This window comes from Dermatophagoides pteronyssinus, unplaced genomic scaffold, assembly GCF_027571235.1.
Source record: "Dermatophagoides pteronyssinus isolate colony J.1.1.1.1 unplaced genomic scaffold, Derpt_VIB-CSIC_2022.12 sq0003, whole genome shotgun sequence".
Taxonomy (NCBI): domain Eukaryota; kingdom Metazoa; phylum Arthropoda; class Arachnida; order Sarcoptiformes; family Pyroglyphidae; genus Dermatophagoides; species Dermatophagoides pteronyssinus.
Window position 1 is genome coordinate 574322 of NW_027461527.1, and position 19635 is coordinate 593956.

General features: G+C 37.7%; 5 protein-coding genes across 6 annotated transcripts; 2 read left to right on the forward strand and 3 right to left on the reverse strand.

Moving 5' to 3' along the window:
- Positions 1-598: 598 nt before the first annotated feature.
- LOC113791436 (glycoprotein-N-acetylgalactosamine 3-beta-galactosyltransferase 1-like) lies at positions 599-2204 on the forward strand. The gene is made up of 2 exons (XM_027341220.2): positions 599-734; positions 798-2204. Exon 2 carries the CDS (start codon positions 844-846, stop codon positions 2152-2154), a length of 1311 nt encoding a protein of 436 aa, XP_027197021.2. The 5' UTR covers positions 599-734; positions 798-843; the 3' UTR covers positions 2155-2204.
- LOC113791444 (histone H3.3A) lies at positions 2175-4824 on the reverse strand. Of its 2 annotated transcripts, none has more exons than XM_027341230.2 (3): positions 4600-4824; positions 2804-3098; positions 2175-2711 (listed from the first exon to the last, which is right to left on the reverse strand). In XM_027341230.2, exons 2-3 carry the CDS (start codon positions 3083-3085, stop codon positions 2583-2585), a joined length of 411 nt encoding a protein of 136 aa, XP_027197031.1. In that variant the 5' UTR covers positions 3086-3098; positions 4600-4824; the 3' UTR covers positions 2175-2582. The 2 variants fall into 2 exon arrangements, with proteins under 2 accessions (XP_027197031.1, XP_027197030.1); XM_027341229.1 differs by lacking the exon at positions 4600-4824 and adding an exon at positions 3263-3420.
- Positions 4634-7576, reverse strand: LOC113791435 (uncharacterized). Its single transcript, XM_027341219.2, has 3 exons — positions 7111-7576; positions 6889-7041; positions 4634-6822 (listed from the first exon to the last, which is right to left on the reverse strand). The coding sequence occupies exons 1-3, from the start codon at positions 7443-7445 to the stop codon at positions 5217-5219; spliced, it is 2094 nt and encodes a 697-aa protein (XP_027197020.2). The 5' UTR covers positions 7446-7576; the 3' UTR covers positions 4634-5216.
- A 1652-nt stretch (positions 7577-9228) lies between these two features.
- sdk (sidekick cell adhesion molecule) lies at positions 9229-19516 on the forward strand. The gene is made up of 5 exons (XM_027341217.2): positions 9229-9538; positions 12422-13566; positions 13620-16980; positions 17039-17647; positions 17699-19516. The coding sequence occupies exons 1-5, from the start codon at positions 9316-9318 to the stop codon at positions 19381-19383; spliced, it is 7023 nt and encodes a 2340-aa protein (XP_027197018.2). The 5' UTR covers positions 9229-9315; the 3' UTR covers positions 19384-19516.
- On the reverse strand, positions 9521-12140 carry LOC113791439 (uncharacterized). Its single transcript, XM_075825028.1, has 4 exons — positions 11988-12140; positions 10995-11924; positions 10245-10638; positions 9521-10173 (listed from the first exon to the last, which is right to left on the reverse strand). Exons 1-4 carry the CDS (start codon positions 12048-12050, stop codon positions 9617-9619), a joined length of 1944 nt encoding a protein of 647 aa, XP_075681143.1. The 5' UTR covers positions 12051-12140; the 3' UTR covers positions 9521-9616.
- Positions 19517-19635: the final 119 nt, after the last annotated feature.

The following is a 19635-nucleotide window of genomic DNA, read 5'->3' on the forward strand; positions in this document are numbered from 1 at the left end:
ATTGCTTGGTTAGTGAATTTAGATTTTCAGTGATCATTGCTTGGTTAGTGAATTTGGATTTTCAGTGATCATTGCTTGGTTAGGAAATTTGGATTTTTCAGTGATGATCTTTAAGCAAGTGAATTCGGATACGTTAGTGATGATCTTCGAACAAGTGAATTTGGATTTTTAGTGATGATCTTCAAACAAATGAATTTGGATTTTTAGTGACCATCGTTAGACAATCAAAAACATATTGCAACTCTTTTTGAGAAAAAAGGTAAAGAATTATGACAGTGAAGCAAACTTTTAAGGGAAGTGGGACATTTTTCATTTTTATCACCGAAAAGTGATGATTTCCGTTATCAGATCCAGTCTATGGATTAGCCTAGATAAGAACGAATTCAAAAATAATCAGTTTATTATGTTTACATGGCTTTTTCGAGAATTTAAGGTGATACTAGGAAATCAAGGTCTGAGGTCGGATCAATTCTATCCGCTCTCCATTGAAACCTATGGAAAATCGTACCTCGGTTAACGAACATTTCGGTTAACGACGGTTTTTCAGGTCCCGATTATCGTCGTTAACCGAGGTACCACTGTATACAAGTTTTTGAATTTATTTCCAAGCGCCATCTACGGATGAATATTTGATGTTCACATTATGGGTTTCTTTGTTTGACCATCAACCGCTGTTGTGGCAAGTTTTGTTTTTCAATCGAAAATCTTTCGATCCTTTTTTTTCGGCCATATTGGTAAGATTGAAATAATGTGTTTATTATATAGATGTATTTATAGCTTTTAATTTGTCATCACAGTGTACTTGAAAAAGACAATAACAACTCTGGCAGCAACAAGTGGTTGATGGCAATGTCGCTAGGCCGAAAAGCGACGAATTGTTCGAAATTGGCGATGCGAGTATGGAAAGCGTTTCTCATACTTTGCTCGGTCATGTCTGGTGTTTTATTTGCTGTCGTTTGGCTTAACTATGAACAAACTGTTATTCGATTTACATCGATGCATTCCCCATTATCTATGGCTAATCGTCTCGGAATTAGCAACGATAATTGGCGATCCAAATTGGATGATCATTTACAGCAGACATCAGTTAATTATGATAAATGGCTTGCATCGTTGTCACTAGAATCTGTGCGCATACCTCATGAACAGATTAGTTATGGAATAAATCGTTCATCGCTGATGCTTGAATCAGAATGGTTGGCCAATCGAACACGAATCTTATGTTTAGTGTTGGCAACTACACGCAGTCGAATTCGAGCTGTAAATCAAACCTGGACTAGACATTGCAACGAACGTCATTTTTACGGAGGATTTCACGAAAAAAAAGAGCCGTATGTCAAGCTAAAGTTTTTGGACGACTCATTGTTATCTCCACGTACATTCTGCCTAGCGTTCATAGATTTAATGACCCGAATTAAACATGATTATGACTGGTTACTAATTACTACCGATCAAACATTCGCCATTGTTGAAAACCTTAGGCATCTTGTCGCACCATTAGATTCCCGAAATCGATTCTATATTGGCCGTCCAGTACAGCATTACTTCTTAGGTGTTTACAATTCATTTGAATCAGGAATAGTACTAAGCCGTGGTTCAGTCGATCTATTAGCCAACAATCTGTTCGTGGGCAACCGCACGACCTGTATTGATTTGTCCACAAATGGTCTCATTTATGGAGGTCAATTCGACTCGTATATGGGCATGTTTCTTGCAAGACATGGTGTTCGTCCCGAAAATACTTACGACTCAAACGATATACGACAGAGCGGTGGCACTCGATTCCATCCATTCATGCCAGAACGGCACCTTAACCCACAACTTATATCCGTATTCGATACATTTTGGATGTCGAACCTTCTACCTGTAACCGGAGGATTCAGTTGCTGCAGTAATCGTGCCATCACATTCACCGGATTTTCCTCAGTTACAATGTACTTTATCGAATACCTCCTTTACCACTTGGCTGCATTCAGCCAATTCGATGCAATTAACGGCTTAGGCAATCATCCTCCTTCCTACCTGGCCTACCAAGTGCCATCTGATTTGGACATGACAACAATCATGTCCATGACAACACATCACAATAAACATCATCACCGGAAACACAAACGAATCAAACACCGAAATAAAAATTCAATTAACGAGAACTAATCATTTGTAACAATAAACAATTTTGATTGAATAAATGGTTTAATCGATGACGACAATCTTTCACACTCAAGCTTTTTTTACCTATCTGTCATTGCAGGTCGAACATCGATCGGTATGAGAACTTGGTGGTTATCAATAAAGTAGTGATTATAAAAATGCTTGTCTGTCAACGTGTGTATAGTGTGACATTATGGTATTGAGTGTAATAACAAAACACAATGCACGAAAGTTTACTTTGGATGGTCAAACTATCAAGGGCCTGGACAAATCAGACACAAGACAATTTAGTTAAGTCGAACAGAATGAAGAGCTAGGGTGTGTGTATGTGTATGATGTGAAAATGTGTTTTATTATGATAATGATTATAGCAGTAATGGTCGTTATGGTAGATGTATTCACTAAGCCTAGTCCTCGTTTGCTTGTCCACACTAAGCACGTTCACCACGGATTCGACGGGCCAATTGAATATCCTTCGGCATAATCGTCACTCGTTTTGCATGGATAGCGCACAAGTTGGTGTCTTCGAACAGACCGACCAAATAAGCTTCCGAAGCTTCCTAATAAGACGAAATCGTGAGATTAGAATTACAATTACCAACATCCATTCAAGGCGAATGGTTAAAGACGGCGCCATCGTCTTACTACATACTTGCAATGCTCCAATGGCTGCACTTTGGAAACGCAAATCAGTTTTGAAATCTTGGGCGATTTCACGAACCAAACGTTGGAATGGGAGTTTGCGGATGAGCAACTCGGTAGATTTTTGGTATCGACGGATTTCACGCAAAGCGACCGTACCCGGACGATAACGATGGGGTTTTTTAACACCTCCGGTCGATGGGGCCGATTTTCGGGCAGCTTTAGTTGCCAATTGTTTACGCGGTGCCTTACCACCAGTAGATTTACGAGCAGTTTGCTTGGTACGAGCCATAATATTCTAAAGTCTGAAAAAACAATAAGAAAAAAACATTAGTTCAATTTGCTTAAATACTAAACACAACAATTAAATCAATGGCGCCCAAAAATACAACGCCATCTTGGACGATTAATGATTAAAATTCAATTAATCAAGAACAAAAAAAAAGTTATTGTAATATTTAACTTTTACCTTAGGAATGATTAATACTGAGATATTAGATCAATTTAGTGGTCAAAACAAACAATTCTTTATGGGTTCAAAGATCGAAAGCGACACGACAACAGTAAATAACAACAATAACAAACAATGAGGTTAGGCTCGCGAGCAATATAATCTAGCCCAATCAAAACAAAAAGTGAGCAGCAAACTCAAAAGTTAACGAGCTAGCAGCATAAAAATATGAAAGACAACAACTACATGGGACATGATGATGTGATGGACATAAAGAACAAAAGTCAAATGTCCCATTGTCACGGGATATTTCATAAAGAATCCAAACGGAAAAAGATGACCTCAACTAACAAGAATGCATTGACAATTCTAAATGGTCAAGTGACCAGGGTCAATTCGATTAGATCAAAGGGGAAAAATTATCGTTCGATTAATCGATCGACAAGTGAGAAAAAAAAAGTAGTGGTATATAAGTAAAAGTTATTTCGAATACGAACAAGACAAATTAGGCGCGCTCATCAATGGTATGCACTATTCATTAATCTCGATTCAATAAGGGCCCAAAATTCTGGTCTATATTTGTATATAGAATCAGAATCAATGTTGGTCATGGTATTCAAGTACCTGGTTTTTTCTTGGGTATCTCAAATAGAATTGAATGATAGTGTGTTGGCTGATTCGAATGGATCGATGACAACATTCTTTATGAAATTCATACATCTGCCTGTCTCACACAAACTACACACATAGCCATCGATGCCGTAGTGGAAGTACGGGAAATCCGTAATGATCATCATCATCTACTCCTACTTCTCCTCCCATTCTTGATCGTTCATTTCGTTAAACACCAGGTGGCATTATTGTATCATTATCATTATGGTTGCAAAACAAAAATCCAACCGACCTATCGACGAACACATCTCATCATCATTGTTAACACTGTGAATGGCTTGGTGATCGAATTGCCAAGATGGCCGCCTTTTAGATTTCGCCTCACGTCATTGCGAAATTCATTAAGGATGATATCGCGCCTTTCGTAATCACAGGGATAACCGGATAAAAATTCTTAATCTAAATCTGATAGAAAAGGATTAAAGAATCTGACTAGGTATATATGACGACATCAGTGAAAGCTTAAAACTTTATAATGCATCAACATTCGATGATGCAATATGAAAATAAAGTATGATAACAACTAAAACAAATCACCTAATTTTAACCACTAATGTTGATATAAAATGAATACAAACACTGATAAATATTAATGGATAGGAAAATTAATAAAAATATTGATGCGATTCAATTGTTGATAAATAGTTATGACAAGAATTTATTGTCATATAATGAGTACATACCTTTTAATTAAAATGAATTCAAATTGACCACAAATTAATTTTCTAAAGATGTTTATTATTTTAATAATAATCAAAAATCAAACAACAGTTGTTGAATACTTGATGACAAAAATGATCAAATAAAAGTATTATGAAATGAAAATTTCAATTTCTTTGGATATTATAATTGTAACGACGGTTATTATTCGGTCAAGGGACAGAAGATGCAAACAAGAAGATAAACATAAGCATAACAATGCAACACTGACTCAATAATCGATGGCCAACGTAATTTTCATCATCACCAACAACTGCAAACAGCAAACAAATAAGCAAAATGACTCATTTGTAGTAGCGGCATCATTAATGTTTAGTTTTTTTTTCTTCAATGTATGGTGGTTGGTAACGGTAGAACAAAAACATTCCATATAGTAGTAGCATGTATCACGAGAGAAAATCACGAGGAAAATATATTTAGGCAAGTGTCAATCCTCCCGCCGCTGTGGATAATTGTTGTTGGTTATAGAGTGCGCTGCAAGCGAAACGCATGGCCAACATTCGAATCGTTTTGGCGCCAACTAAAACATCAAGGTTGATGATGAAATAATGATGTAATAAGTTGAAACCAATTTTTATTATTAATCGTTGAATGAATTGTCATCAGAATCTTGATCGGATATACTATCATCTTCAACTACTGTTCGTATCTGTCTTAAAGTCGATTTTAATAAATTCTCGAAATGATTACAACTTGTAGCTCGATCTTTATTAGAAGGTGAACTGGCACTATCTTGAGCAGGACGAAGTTTCTGTCGCATCTTTAAAATTTCATCAAGACTAATTGTTGCTGGTGCATTTGAATTTTGTGGTTTGGCTGACGATCGTGAAGGAGACATGTGTAAAACTAAAGGTTTGATGCTCAAATCGAACAACGGAGGAGGTGGGGGAGGCGGAGGTGGAGGAATGGCAGAAATAGGAACATCAATTGATGGAACGATCGTTGGTGCTGTTCGAATTGTGATTGGTTCAGTTTGTCGGTTTAAATTGCTTGGCTCAATTGATTGAGTCATTGATTGCACAGTGTCGTCAATACAGTCCTGGAATTCTTCTTCTGAATCAGATTGTTTGTCATGTTGTTGCTCGTAAAGCATTTGTTTCACACGAAATCGTTTCAGACGAATAAGTGTTTCACGACGAAATCGCTTAAGTTTGGTTTTATCATCACGAGATGATGATAAAGGCTGATTAAGTTGATCGTTAGACTTGATTTGTAGTTTAGCTAGTTCCAAACGAAGTCGAGCTTGTTGTTGAGCATTACGAGCCATTTTTTCTTTAATTCGACCGATTTCAGTTCGAACCATTTCACTTTGGACTGACAATTGTTTGTCGATCACATCGAAATGTTCAGGTGATTCTACTGCGTCGTAGAAATCGATTGCATCAAAATTCGATGACTGACTCTTGGCGAGAAGTTGTGACAAATCTAATCGCAGTGAAGATTGGCGCTCGACTAGAATCTCTAGACGTAATTGAAATAATTGTTGCTTATCAGAACCGCTTGTTTCCAATATCGATTTGCGGCAGTTAAGATGTTCAATTCGTTTTAAGCACACCTGACGGCGTAATCGATCTAAACGATTGTTGGCACCAGTGCGTTCGATGGCATTGCGGCCATATCGTTTTTGGTCTGCTACAGCTCTAGCAACTTGACCAGCAAGAATACCAACCATGCGACCATAATAATCTACATATAGCTGCTGTATAGCACTGGTTGCAGATAGCAGATATTCTCGATGTTCATTATGATCCATTTCAGCTTGTCGTTTGATTTTTGGTCCAAAATGCTTGCATTCGATAATCGAATCGAGTTGATCAATGCGTTGTAAAGAAAGTTCTCGCATACGAAGAAAAGGTCGAAGTTGATTGAAATATAATTCGCCTAACGCTTCAAAAACCTGATCAACAATCTGATCTTCTATTTTATACAATTCACTGATAGATAATAGATTGGCTGCTCGTTTGCGCATTGCAACAACGTCATTTAATTCTTGTAATGCTTTTTCGACCGGCATTTCGTAACTTTGTAATCGCAATTGTTGAACGTTTTCTTCACAATCTTCAAGTTGTTGCCGATCGAACAGTAGCAAACGTAACAGATCAAGACCGCAATGATCAGCCACCCAATGAAGATAATTTCGTATTGCAGATTCGAGTCGAATTATATCCTCTTGTGATGCTGTCCATCTTTTACGAAGAAAAAAAACTATGTTAGTTCAAATAGCCAGAATACAAAGGCAAGAGAAATATTACCCAAACAGATATCGTATATAGTAGAAAGTAGTATTAGTTCCTAGTGAAAATTGTTCCAATAACTGACGTACCGGTTCGAAATGATTTTGTATTTCTTGGACAGATGAAGATAATAAACATAGATCACGGTTTAGTTCGATTAAATCGTTTACCCTATACATAAAACAGAAAAGAAAAAAGAACCAAATAAGCTAAATAGCTAAAATGAGAGTACAAACATACTGAACACAAGTAGCCAGACAATTAGATCGATCATCAGTAGATCGTCTACTCTGTTCGACTAATGTAATGGCAATCATATTTTCCATCCGGTTATAACCGACAAGAAATTGATTTTCTTTCAAATCCATCATCAATAACGGTTTTCTTTTTCGTCTTTTGCCATTGAATTGTTGATGTTGATGTTGTTGCGAAACAGATGTAGATGAAGAAATAAATAGATTTTCTTTGTAGGCAACCCATTCGTCCATAGAATCCGATTCATCATCATTATGATTGTTGACATTTACCAAGGGTTTAACCCGATTGGTACAAATATCTTGTAATATACTTTGCATGTCACTTGTTGCTCGAAATTTATCGAGCAAATTGTATGAGTCATTTGTTTTTTTTACATTGGATTTTTAAACACCATAACGACGCATTTCTATTTATTATTATCATCATCTCTCCACATCATAAATTATCAAAGGATTCAATACTCCATAACATTATCTGACATCTATCGTCATATCTTGTAATTATGAGTCTCGAATTTTTTTCAAAAAAAAAAATGGCTATAATAATATCCGAAAAATTGATTCTTTCCATTTTTAAAAGATTTATCAAATTTTCAATGAAATGAAAGGAAACAAACAAACAGAATAGACAATGATTGAATGATTCGAATTTGATATTTCTATAAAATTAAAAAATAATTTCAAAGAAAATTATTATCTATAGGTCATCAAACTAAACTAAACAAAAAAAAACGAATCTTCGATTCAATCTGTAGAACAGGTATCTGAATCATCAAAACAACAACTAACCCTTAACGACAAAACTTATTTTTTTCAAACAAAAAAAAGACATTACAACCAAACAATGTCGCCGATTTTTGTTTTTTACTCCGATGTACACCTGTTATATGAGGAGGGAGTAAAAAAAAAGAATCGTATAAATTCATTTATTTCAAAAACAAAACAAAAAAAAAAAAAAAGATCAAAGGTCGACAAGCAAAACTGAAGAAAAATCTTCAAGAATAACACACTTGTTGCATTCATCAAACAACAATGGCCAAGAACGAATGAATCAATGTCGTAGTGGTTACCGAAAGGTGATTTTGGCCACCACTACTTAATCTTAATTGTCTTGAATAATAAAAAAAAGATATATACGCCATTCTCAGCTTCTTCGTATTAATAATGTTTTTTTTTGTTGTTGAAATCGGGCTGGCCAACTCTGTATGCCATAGCCACATTCACAGATACACACACACGCAACACACGCAAAAATATACTTGTCAAGCGAGCTCATCAAACGTAATATACGTCGATTCAATGAGTATTTTTTTTTCTTGTTTCTCCATTCTCGTTTGTATTTGGCCTTTGTAGCAATAAAAAACTAAACACTAAACATCATCAACTTTGAATCAAGATAGTTTGGCTTCCAAAAAACTTGACATTTGACATTCGTTATATCACTTTTTATCACATTTAAAATTCAACCAACTTGATTTTCAAAAAAGAAAAAAAATATCGATTCACACGACTACCCAGACTACTATAATGACCATCAAATATTTTTGATTTTGTCCATCATCATTATCATTTATCACAGATAAAGGGATTGTCAAAGTTTCGAATTTCATTACCTTGCTACGTTGTTTGTTTTTCATTTTTTGTTTGTTTGTTTGTTCATCTAGCAAAATCCAAACACCATAACAAATTATCATCATCATCATCATCCAGGTAAGCATGAATTAATGAATCGAAACTTTGATCCATTTTCACAAACAACCAATTTTATTTTTATTTACCTGGTGATACGCATGCCATAATCGAATCTTTTTTTTTGGATTCATTCGAAAGTTTTCTGTTCCAATTACTGTAGTAATGTTGTGTAATTGCTTCAGCAACCAGACACACCCGTAGGCAACTATGATAACCGTTAGTTTTTTTTGGAACCAGCTGGTTTCATTTTGATTCATGCACGTGCAATGATCAGAAATGAGTTTTTAGTTTTGACAAGTCTGCAATATCATGGTTTTTTGTTGGGATCATTGGACTCTCGATTTTTTTTTCTGCAACTTGAATCACACCGTTAATGATTTTCATTTTTTATTTTTGTTTTGTTCAACAGAATTATGTTACCGTTTCAATTTGGTTTTTGAATCATTACTATCAACAATATAACTGAATATAACAACCATATGACTACTATCAATTTATGGAGCTAATTGTGATCGATCATAAGGATGTTGATTACATCCTAAATCAATCACGTGATAAAAATTACCACCGCTCAACATTACGACAATATTTATTGGATCATCGTACTCGTACACGAAGACGGATACCATTATCAAACACGAATCATAAATGGCCACCTTTTTCTATTTTAACAATTTTAACAATATTATTATTACATATCATTACGATTGTCCATTCAGGTAAGAATTTATTGTATTTAGATTTATTGCATGCTCAATTTTAGGCCAATTGAAATCATTTAATCAACATTAAAACAGTTAGGAATAGTTTTGAAAACGAATATGTTCCAAATAGATACTGCCAGTTACTTGCAAAGCATCAATCGAATTCGGTGAATGCCGATGTCGATATTCGAATGCTGATTGACCATTAATGGCGACACTTACTTGATGACGATCCACTCGGATCATCATATCAAAACGACAACCTGGATTTAGACTATATCCAGTGTAGAGATGTTTCTCTTCTGCTCCCCATATGCCTGCCGTAAGTGTATTTCTAACAATTTCTCGTTGAAATGGACGTATACTAAAATGTACTGGAATATTTACTATTCCATTACCGTTCCAATATCGATTACGTTCACTGTTGACCAAATTGATTTGTATATACTCTCTGGGAAATGTATCGATTTTACCGGCAAGAAACACCTCTACTGGTTGTTGTGAAAGACGTATATCATAATCAAAATAAGGAATAGTAGGACACATGACACTTCTTGGTGTTGGTGGATAAACTGGCCATTGTGGTTGTGATCTTATAGTTTCAAATCGAATCGAATCAATTGTTAATCGGCCATCAATGTGCATACGACCTTAACAAACAAACAAACAAAAAAAAGTTACCAATTTAATTATTGGTTATGTGGATAGGATTATAGTTTACCAATTCTTCTATAGTCATAACGATGTTTGAATTGATATATATAGCTTCCGTCTACTTTGATCTGAAATTGATCCGATTGACATTGTAATTCAATGGTAAATCTTTGTCCAGCTCTAAATGGAAATTGATATTCATTTTCTATGTGATGTTCCCAGTTACCTTGACGATAGGAATTCATTGCTATCGAACCATGATTCGGACCTCGAAATCTTGGATTAAAATGAAATGCAATGTTTTTCGAATAACCCAAATGTTCACATTGGCCATCAAACAAATCGATACGAAATGAATCTACATCACCACGATGTACATCCATTCTACATTGACCATTGATCACTATTTTACTACCTGGTAATAGTTCATCATTTGTTATGGCAAGACAAGCCGGTAAAGCCTATTACCCGTTAAATTAGATAATGAACTCTTTTGAATTATCATTATTTACATACCGGATTTTGTATAAAACGATGCATTTTGGATACAACAGTAATCACACAGAGACAATGAAATGACTTATATTACTTGATCAGCATCACTCGATTAAAATGATTATCATGTTTATGATAATCAACTATGGTGATACATTATCTAACTTTAACAAAATCTATAAAACTTTTTTTTTTTGTTGTTGTTGATGTTTGTCGATAGGCGGATTCTTTTTAAAAAATTTATTATTTATTGCAATTCGATAACAAATGATTTATTGATAGAATGATTTTTTTTGTAAAAAAAACCAGACTGATTAAATTAAACTGGTTGAATACGGATTTCACTTAAATCAACACTTCCATAAATTTGAAGTGAATCAATCGATTGCCATGACAATCGATGACGATATGCAAATCCAAATCTACCATTAATTTGTACACTAAAACAATCTGGTCGAATTGAAAGCATTAAAAAGAATCGTTGTCCTGGTTGAAATTCAAACGGTCCATTTAAATCGGTCTCTTCTTGGCCCCAATTTCCATAGTTTTTAGTATTACGAACAATTTGGCCTTGTTGTGCACGTATGCTTACATGAATTGGAATGTTATTGAATTCTGATTCGCATCTAAAACGACCTTGCTCGCTACTGGCTAAGTTGATGGCAAAATATTCGACAAACGGATAGCGTACTGTTCCCACCATTGCAATGTCATGCGGTCTTTCGCTAAGCTGCGGCAAATACTCGTAATAAGGCAATTGAGGCCCCATAATGTATCGTGGCATACCACCACCGACCATTTCAAACTTGATTTGATCGATATCCAATCGACCGCTAATGTGCATACGTCGAATATTGTAAAAGTTATAACGATGTCGAAACTGACATAGATGCTGACCATCTATTTGCACTTCAAAATGTTCGGTTTCTACTTTGAAAGTAAGACGAAAATTGCCACCAGATCGAAACGGAAATGGTCTTTCGAATGGACGTATTTCTTGACCCCATTGACCATATTCACAAGAATTCATTATGATCATACCTGATCTGTTTTCGAAACGAGGATTAAAATGAAACGCTATATTTTCAGCACCACCACCATAATGTTCACATTCACCATTGAAAAAATCTACACGAAAACTTTGTGTACTTCCTTGTTCAATATACGGATGACAACGACCCAATACTGTAATCATCAAACCCGGTTCTAATTGTCGTTTTTCACCAACAAGCGAACAACAAACCGGCATAGCCTATAATATTGAATAGTAATTAATTTTATGAATTTTATTAGATAAATTATTAATGAATCTTACCGGATTGTAAATTACATTAAAATTGGATGGATTATAAACATACGATTCTAAGTTTGGATACATGATGATGATTATTATTATTTTTTCAAATGATTAGTTGGCATCTCAGATCAATTTATTTTATAGTTAAAATCATTCGTAAATTTATTATACTAAGCAACAAAATGTTTGCTGTCAATAGTGATAATCAGTTTATGTTTAAAGAAAAATGTTATGCTGCTTTCATTTTTGGATTGAAATCGATGGTTTCAATTGTAACATATTTTTTATTTTTATTTTTTCCGTAACGATGACAAGTTAAATGAAAAATGAATACAAATTATTATGATGACAAAATAGGCGTTCACTTATTGTAACATTTGATTTATTTATTTAAATAAAAACTATTTACTTACTTATTTTTTTTTTTTTTTTTTGATTTTTAATTTCTATAGCTATTCATCCACCGCGTGATCTATCGGTTCAAGTACAAAGTGGTAAATTAGTATTGCTTGATTGGAATCCACCAATCGAAGGACGTTTTCATTCATTCAAAATAATTATCGAACCATTATCCGTACAAGATGATAGTGGTATTCGAACAATTGTTGTTGGCTTACAAGATGCAACACCTGTACCGATACGTGATTTAACACCCGGAGCTTCATATCAAATTCGTTTGTATACTGTATATCGTAATGAAGATTCTCGCCAATATTTACAGGCTAATTTTACTACCGATCCGGCTCCATTACCAGAGCCAAAAATCTGGTTTCGTAATGAGACAACATTACTTGTGAAACTTGCTAATCCAGCCGAAACTATCTTTGATCATTACAGTGTGAAGATCATTCCAGAAGATGCTTACGAATCGGTTAAAATTATCGAACGACCCGAACTTGGCCATCGACCTTCGGTCGCTTTTCATGGATTGACAGCAGGCAAAGCATATAATATCTCTGTTCAAACGCAAAGTATGGATCGGTGGAGTGAACCGACAGTTGCCACTTTTACTACGATGCCACTTGCTCCAGGCCATATTACAGATCATGAGGACTATCCTGCACGAACATATTCACATTCGGTACCAACTTCTATACAACAACATACACCACCTACATTCACAAACGGTGGACCACCCGAAATGTTGACCATACAGGATGGACGTGATGCAGAAATCCAATGCGAAGCTACTGGATCTCCATTTCCCACCGTCGAATGGTGGTATCAAAACACTGGCCAACCAAAACGTCGTCTTGATCTAGATTCGAAACGAAAATACGATAGTAATGCCCATGGAGCTTTGATTATCACTCAGGTAGAAAAATCGGATGAAGGCATGTACACTTGTGTGAGACGTAATAATTTGGGTGTAATCAACGGTACTACACGTTTGGCCGTCATTTTGCGTACACAGATTGATCAGCCGCCTGTTGACAGTAAAGTAATTCTTAGTTCGACTGCTGAACTTCAATGTCGTGTTCGTCACGATCCGACTATTCCGGTCAAAGTATACTGGACATTTCAGAAACGCAACCTTACAGCTCTTACCTCATCTAGAATCAAAATAGCTGCCGACAACACCTTGCGCATTGAACAGGTACGCAACATTTTTATCAATGTCTGATTTTATTAATTTTTTTTAATAAACAGGTACGAAATACTGACGTTGGTCTTTACACATGTCGTGTTGAATCAGATGGTGGTAATGACAAACGTTCTGCAAGACTCGATGTCATTGAATTGCCACACCCACCAACCAATGTTGTTGCCACACTTAATGTCAATGGTGGTCTTGTAAACGTATCGTGGACGCCTCCGTTTGATGGTAATTCACCCATCACCAAGTATGTGGTTCAGATGCGAACAATCGCTAGCAATCCTATAAGCCATGCAGAAACAGATTCTAGCACGATCACAGGAGCAACTGCACAGCAACCATCAACCGACGACGAATTAGTTTACGGTGTTAACACATGGACAACAGCTTCAATGAACATCTCATCAACACAGAATTTTGTGCTCATCACTAATCTTCGTCCGGCCACCACATATCAGTTCCGTGTATCGGCTCTCAATTCAGTTGGTGAAGGTCAGCCCAGTTCTCCGACAAATCCACCGATTACATTACCCGCACAGCCTCCAAATGCCAGTCCAATTGGTGTGGTAGGCGCTCCACGATCATCGACAGCTATTACAATTCAATGGCAGCAGCCACCACCAGAATCACACAATGGCCATTTGTTGGGATACATTGTCCGCTATAAACTTGCTGGTTACGCCGAACATACGCCTTGGTACACATATAATGTGACTAATGCCGCTCAAATGTCCTGTCTGCTTGAAGATCTGATCGTATGGCAGAACTATCAAATTCAGGTGGCTGCATACAACGAAATGGGAATTGGCCTTTATAGTCCCAGCATTTATGTTCGGACAAAAGAAGGTCGACCGGCCGCCCAAGTTAGAGCATTACATGCCGAAGCTATTAATTCTACTTCTATACGTGTTCAATGGTCACCACCTGATCCACAGCTTATCAATGGTATTAACCAAGGCTATAAGGTTCAAGCTTGGATTTCGAAGAATTTTACGACCACTACAACCGATCCAACTGAAGATGATCGATTGCTGGCTTCACCTCCAGAATCAAATACACATTCCTATACTATTGTCGGACTTGTTTCCGAACAACCGGCTCGTGAAATTACAGTTCCGCCATCACCATTTTATCAGGATGGACAACAGTTGGCCATCATGGATGGACTGGAACCATACACAACATATGATGTGTCTGTACTTTGTTTTACTAGTGCTGGTGATGGACCACGCTTTGAACCACCTCCGATTGTAACCACCGAACAAGATTTACCTCAAGAAGTAGCCTATCTCAAATTCCGTGATATTCTTGACAAAAGCGTACGCGTTATATGGTCTCGACCCAAAAAAGTTAATGGCAAATTGACAGGTTATACACTACGTTACTATTCTGTCGGCCATGAACGAAGCACTGCTGTTGTCAGAAATCTGACTGCCACCGAAAATCAAACTGTCATTACAAACTTAACACCTCAAACAGCCTATACATTCGAGATAAATGCATGGACCGAAGTTGGAGCCGGACCTATCATTAGTTCGACAATTCAGAGCTCGGTTCCACCGGTTCTTCCTGTTGCACCCACTCATCTAGCGATTTCAAACATACAGCCTTTTTCTGTTGTCTTGCAATTCACGCCTGGCTTCAATGGCAACGCATCCATCGCTAAATGGATCGTCGAAGGCCAACTTTATAAATTGCGCAATGCCGAAAACTGGTCAGTTATCTATGAATCTATCAATCACACACAGGATGATGCCATTACCGTTCACAATCTTCGTCCGTACACCGAATATCGACTTCGTCTTATTCCTGTAAATGTAGTTGGTCCAGCTCTTAAACCATCAGCTCCTTCGCCTCCTTTCCAAACGTTGCAGGCATTACCACAGGGTCCACCTTCCAACGTTACCGTACGTACAGTATCAGCTACCGCATTGCGAGTTCGATGGACGCCACTGCCACCTGAATCATGGCATGGTCATCCCCGTGGTTACAACATCACTTGGCGTCAACTGACTAACGATGGATCGCCAATAATCGATGAACCATTGCATTGGCACATTCTATCTGATTATCATTCACATTCCTACCTCATCACCTCGTTGAACGCATATACCAATTATGGCATTCAGGTGTTTGCACTCAACGATCTTGGTACATCGCATGGCAGTCACTATCACATACAACGTACCAACGAAGCAACGCCAAGCTCGGGTCCTAATTCTGTTCAAGTGCGATCTACTTCATCGACAACCATTGTAGTCGATTGGAATGATGTTGGCGAGTCCGACCGTAACGGTATTATCCAAGGGTTCAAAGTCCGATATGCAATTCTGAAAAATGGTAATGATGCTCAATTTAAATTGATTGAAAGCAATTCATCTCGAACGGCCACACTGACCGAATTGAAAAAATACACCCGTTATCAGATCAGTGTGTGTGCTTTTACTCACGTCGGCGATGGCGTTTATTCAACTCCAGTCACAGCTGAAACATTCCAGGATGTTCCGGGACCTCCGTCCAATGTTACTTTTCCTGATGTGACTCTTACCACGGCTCGTATCAAATGGGACATACCAGAAGAGCCTAACGGTGAGATTCTTGCCTATAAAGTTACATATCGTCTTAGCGATGATCAGTATTATCAGCAAATACCTATTACTCGCGAATTTCAATCCACCGACCGAACTTATCGATTTTTAGATCTTAGTCCTGAAACCTACTACAAATTTGAGGTAACAGCCAAAACGGTTGAAGGCTGGGGTCAAGCAGCCAAAGCACTGGTTTATACGACCAACACACGTGAACTTCCATCACCACCATCACAGCCGCTGATCAGTGTATCACAGATCAGTTCTCGTCAAGTAACTATTAGTTGGACGCCTGGTCGCGATGGCTATGCACCACTTCGATACTATACTGTACAAATCTCAAGCCAAGGTGGTCATTGGTGGACCTATCCACACAAAATAGACCCGACAATTCGATCGTACACATTGACCAAACTTCGACCATTCACAACATATCAATTTCGTTTGAAAGCCACCAACGATATTGGTGATTCCGGTTGGTCTTCAGAATCGCCTATCACTCGAACATTACCAGCTCCTCCAGACACGATGCCCGAATCTGTTACCGTGTCGCCGTTCACACCGACATCAATATCAGTCAGATGGATGCCCGTAAATGATTGGAATGGCGATGAAATGGGAGCTGGTTATCGTGTTCAGTATTGTTTATTAACTCAACAAGGAGTGGCCGGATCATGTCCATCAACGTTAGTTCGCGGTAAAAATCGTACTCAAGCTACTATAGATAATCTCGAAAAAGATCAGCATTACGAAATACGTGTTATTGCTTTTAATGGACAGGGTGATGGCCCTTCCACTAAACCCAAGGTTGTTTACGTCGGTGAAGGTAAGTGTTCGAAAACATATTTTGAATTATATCATTAAGGCCATTACTTTTTCGTTAGCTGTGCCTACTGGTGAACCATTGGAAATTCGTGCCGAACCACTTAGTTCGACCGAAATCAAAGTTACATGGCAGCCGCCTGATCAATCAAAACAGAATGGCCAAATTATGGGCTATAAGATTTTCTACTGGGTTAATTCGCTTAACAAATCGAACTTGGTGAAAGATCAACATTCAAAATCATTGCCACGAGAAATGATGGAGATTGTTCCTGATACACTTGCCTCATTTATTCTACTCGATCTGTACAAGTGGACCAACTATTCAATTCAGATCTCTGCATTCAATCCAGCTGGTGATGGGCCTCGATCCAAACCAACGATCGTGCAAACGCTCGAAGATTTACCGGGTGAACTTGGTCCTATTGAGTTTGATGAGATAACCATGTCACAAGTAAAAGTAACATGGCGTCCACCAGCCGAGCCAAATGGTTTACTACTTGGCTATTACATCACATACGAAACGTTGATTGGCGATTTCAGCAAACAAGTCAAACAAAAAATTAATGATTCTTATCTAGTGGTCAGTGCTCTGCGTGAACGAGTCACTTATACATTTAAAGTTAGGGCTGAGAACAGTGTTGGTCTTGGACCTGAACGCATCGGCAATGGTAATTAATTAGATTCTTAATTGTTCATTATCTAATTTTTTTATTTATTAGTGACCACTGGTCCTCAACACGGTAGTCCACCACCTCCATTCGAAGTTATAGCACAACAAACGCTGACATCAGTCAAACTCAAATGGAAAAATCCAGATTACCGAGAACCGATTCTTGGTTATTTGATTGAAGCTAACAATCTAAATAAAAAGTCAGCTCTCGAGTGGCAACCGATTGTCACATTGCGCAATGGACGCCAAGATCGATACGAATTAAGCTTTACACAATTGTCACCATCTTCCCAGTATCAATTCAGAGTAATGTCGTTCAATCGCATTGGTGTTTCTGAACCAGCTTATCCAAACAAGTTGTACGGTGGCCAATCCATTATAATGACGCCTTCGCATCTAGAATTACGAGCCAGAATGCCATACTATCGAGAAACTTGGTTCGTCATTCTTTGTGCCTGTCTCAGTGTCATCATAACTATCATGGTAATCGCAGCCCTTTGTGTACGTAACAAGACATACAAATACAAAAAAGAAGCAATGCAAAATACAGGCAGTCAAGATCGTCTAAGTGAACTTGGCTTCGGCCTTGACGAGCAATTCGATAACCCACTTAGTCAGATGGCTGGACAATCGCTTGAGATGGAAATGCGTGGCATGATTAATGGCGGTTCAACTGTTGGACTCATCATGCCAAATATGACAATTAACAACGACACACTCGTTCCCGTTGCTGTGGCTGGCACCTCAAATCGCAATGATCGTAATCGATCTACGCTTCGATCTAATCGTGGAAAAAGCAAGGACAATAAAGCCAACAACATGCTTAATACTGCCGCTATTTCGGCACAGGCCCGACAGCCACCACGACCATGTCCTGGCTCGTTTTCTTACTCGGATGAAGATGATTTAGACGATGACGATGACCTTGATGTGGATGATTCAGACGTAAAACCTCCACCTGGTCTTTATGAACTGAGCAGCGGAAATGATTCCTTGACCGAGAAGCCAAGTGAATTAAGCTCAACAGGGCCCGATTCCGAGGACTCAGACGATCATGACGAGTTAGTTGCAGCCAACATGTTTGTCAACCATTATGCAAATGTAAATGATACGCTTCGCAAAGGTCTTTCGTGGAAAAAACAAGCCAAACCTTACATCGTACCGACCAGTAGTCATCAAAACATCTACGCTACCAGTACGTCAATTCGAGCACCTCCTTCACATCCTCCTCCGCCAAATCCAACTTCAGCAGCCACATCCAGTCGTTCGGCTTACAAACAACTTCCTTATCCTCCACCGCCTCCATTGCCACCGATGATACAATCGACAACAGTTTCCAAAGTTCCTACGCCACCGCCATCATCTCCTTTGGCACCATCGACTTCATCACATCATGGTTCCAATTACAACATAACATCAAATCAACAGCCGCAATCATCATTGTCCAAATTTACGACAGGTTCATCAGCATCGCAATCATCTATCAATAGGATCGGCTTCCCAAATCGTCCGCCGCCTCCAGCTCCAGCTCCACCCAGTTATCTTTCTGCATTGAACGGAGACAACGAAGTGGACAACACCGTATCGTCAAATCAACCACAATCAAATGTTGGTAACAACAACAATACAAATAATTCCAACAGCAGCAACAATGCATTGAACGGAGGAAGGATCATCGTAAATAACATGGCAGGCAGTAGGGCACCGCTACCAGGTTTCTCTTCGTTTGTGTAAATACATGTTCTTGACACCTTGACAAAGCCAATTGTAAATAACATTGATTTATTTGCTTCCATATCGCATTGTAATGTTTTCTCATTATCATTGTCATTTGTTTTGAATAAAATACTTAATAGTCATTATGAAATTATTGCTTAAATTAATTTTTTTTTCTTCAAACGATTATATAGTAAACAGGTACTAAATCAACAAATAATCTAATTTGGGATGAAACTAATGAGTTCCTTAATGAATTTGATTCGAATA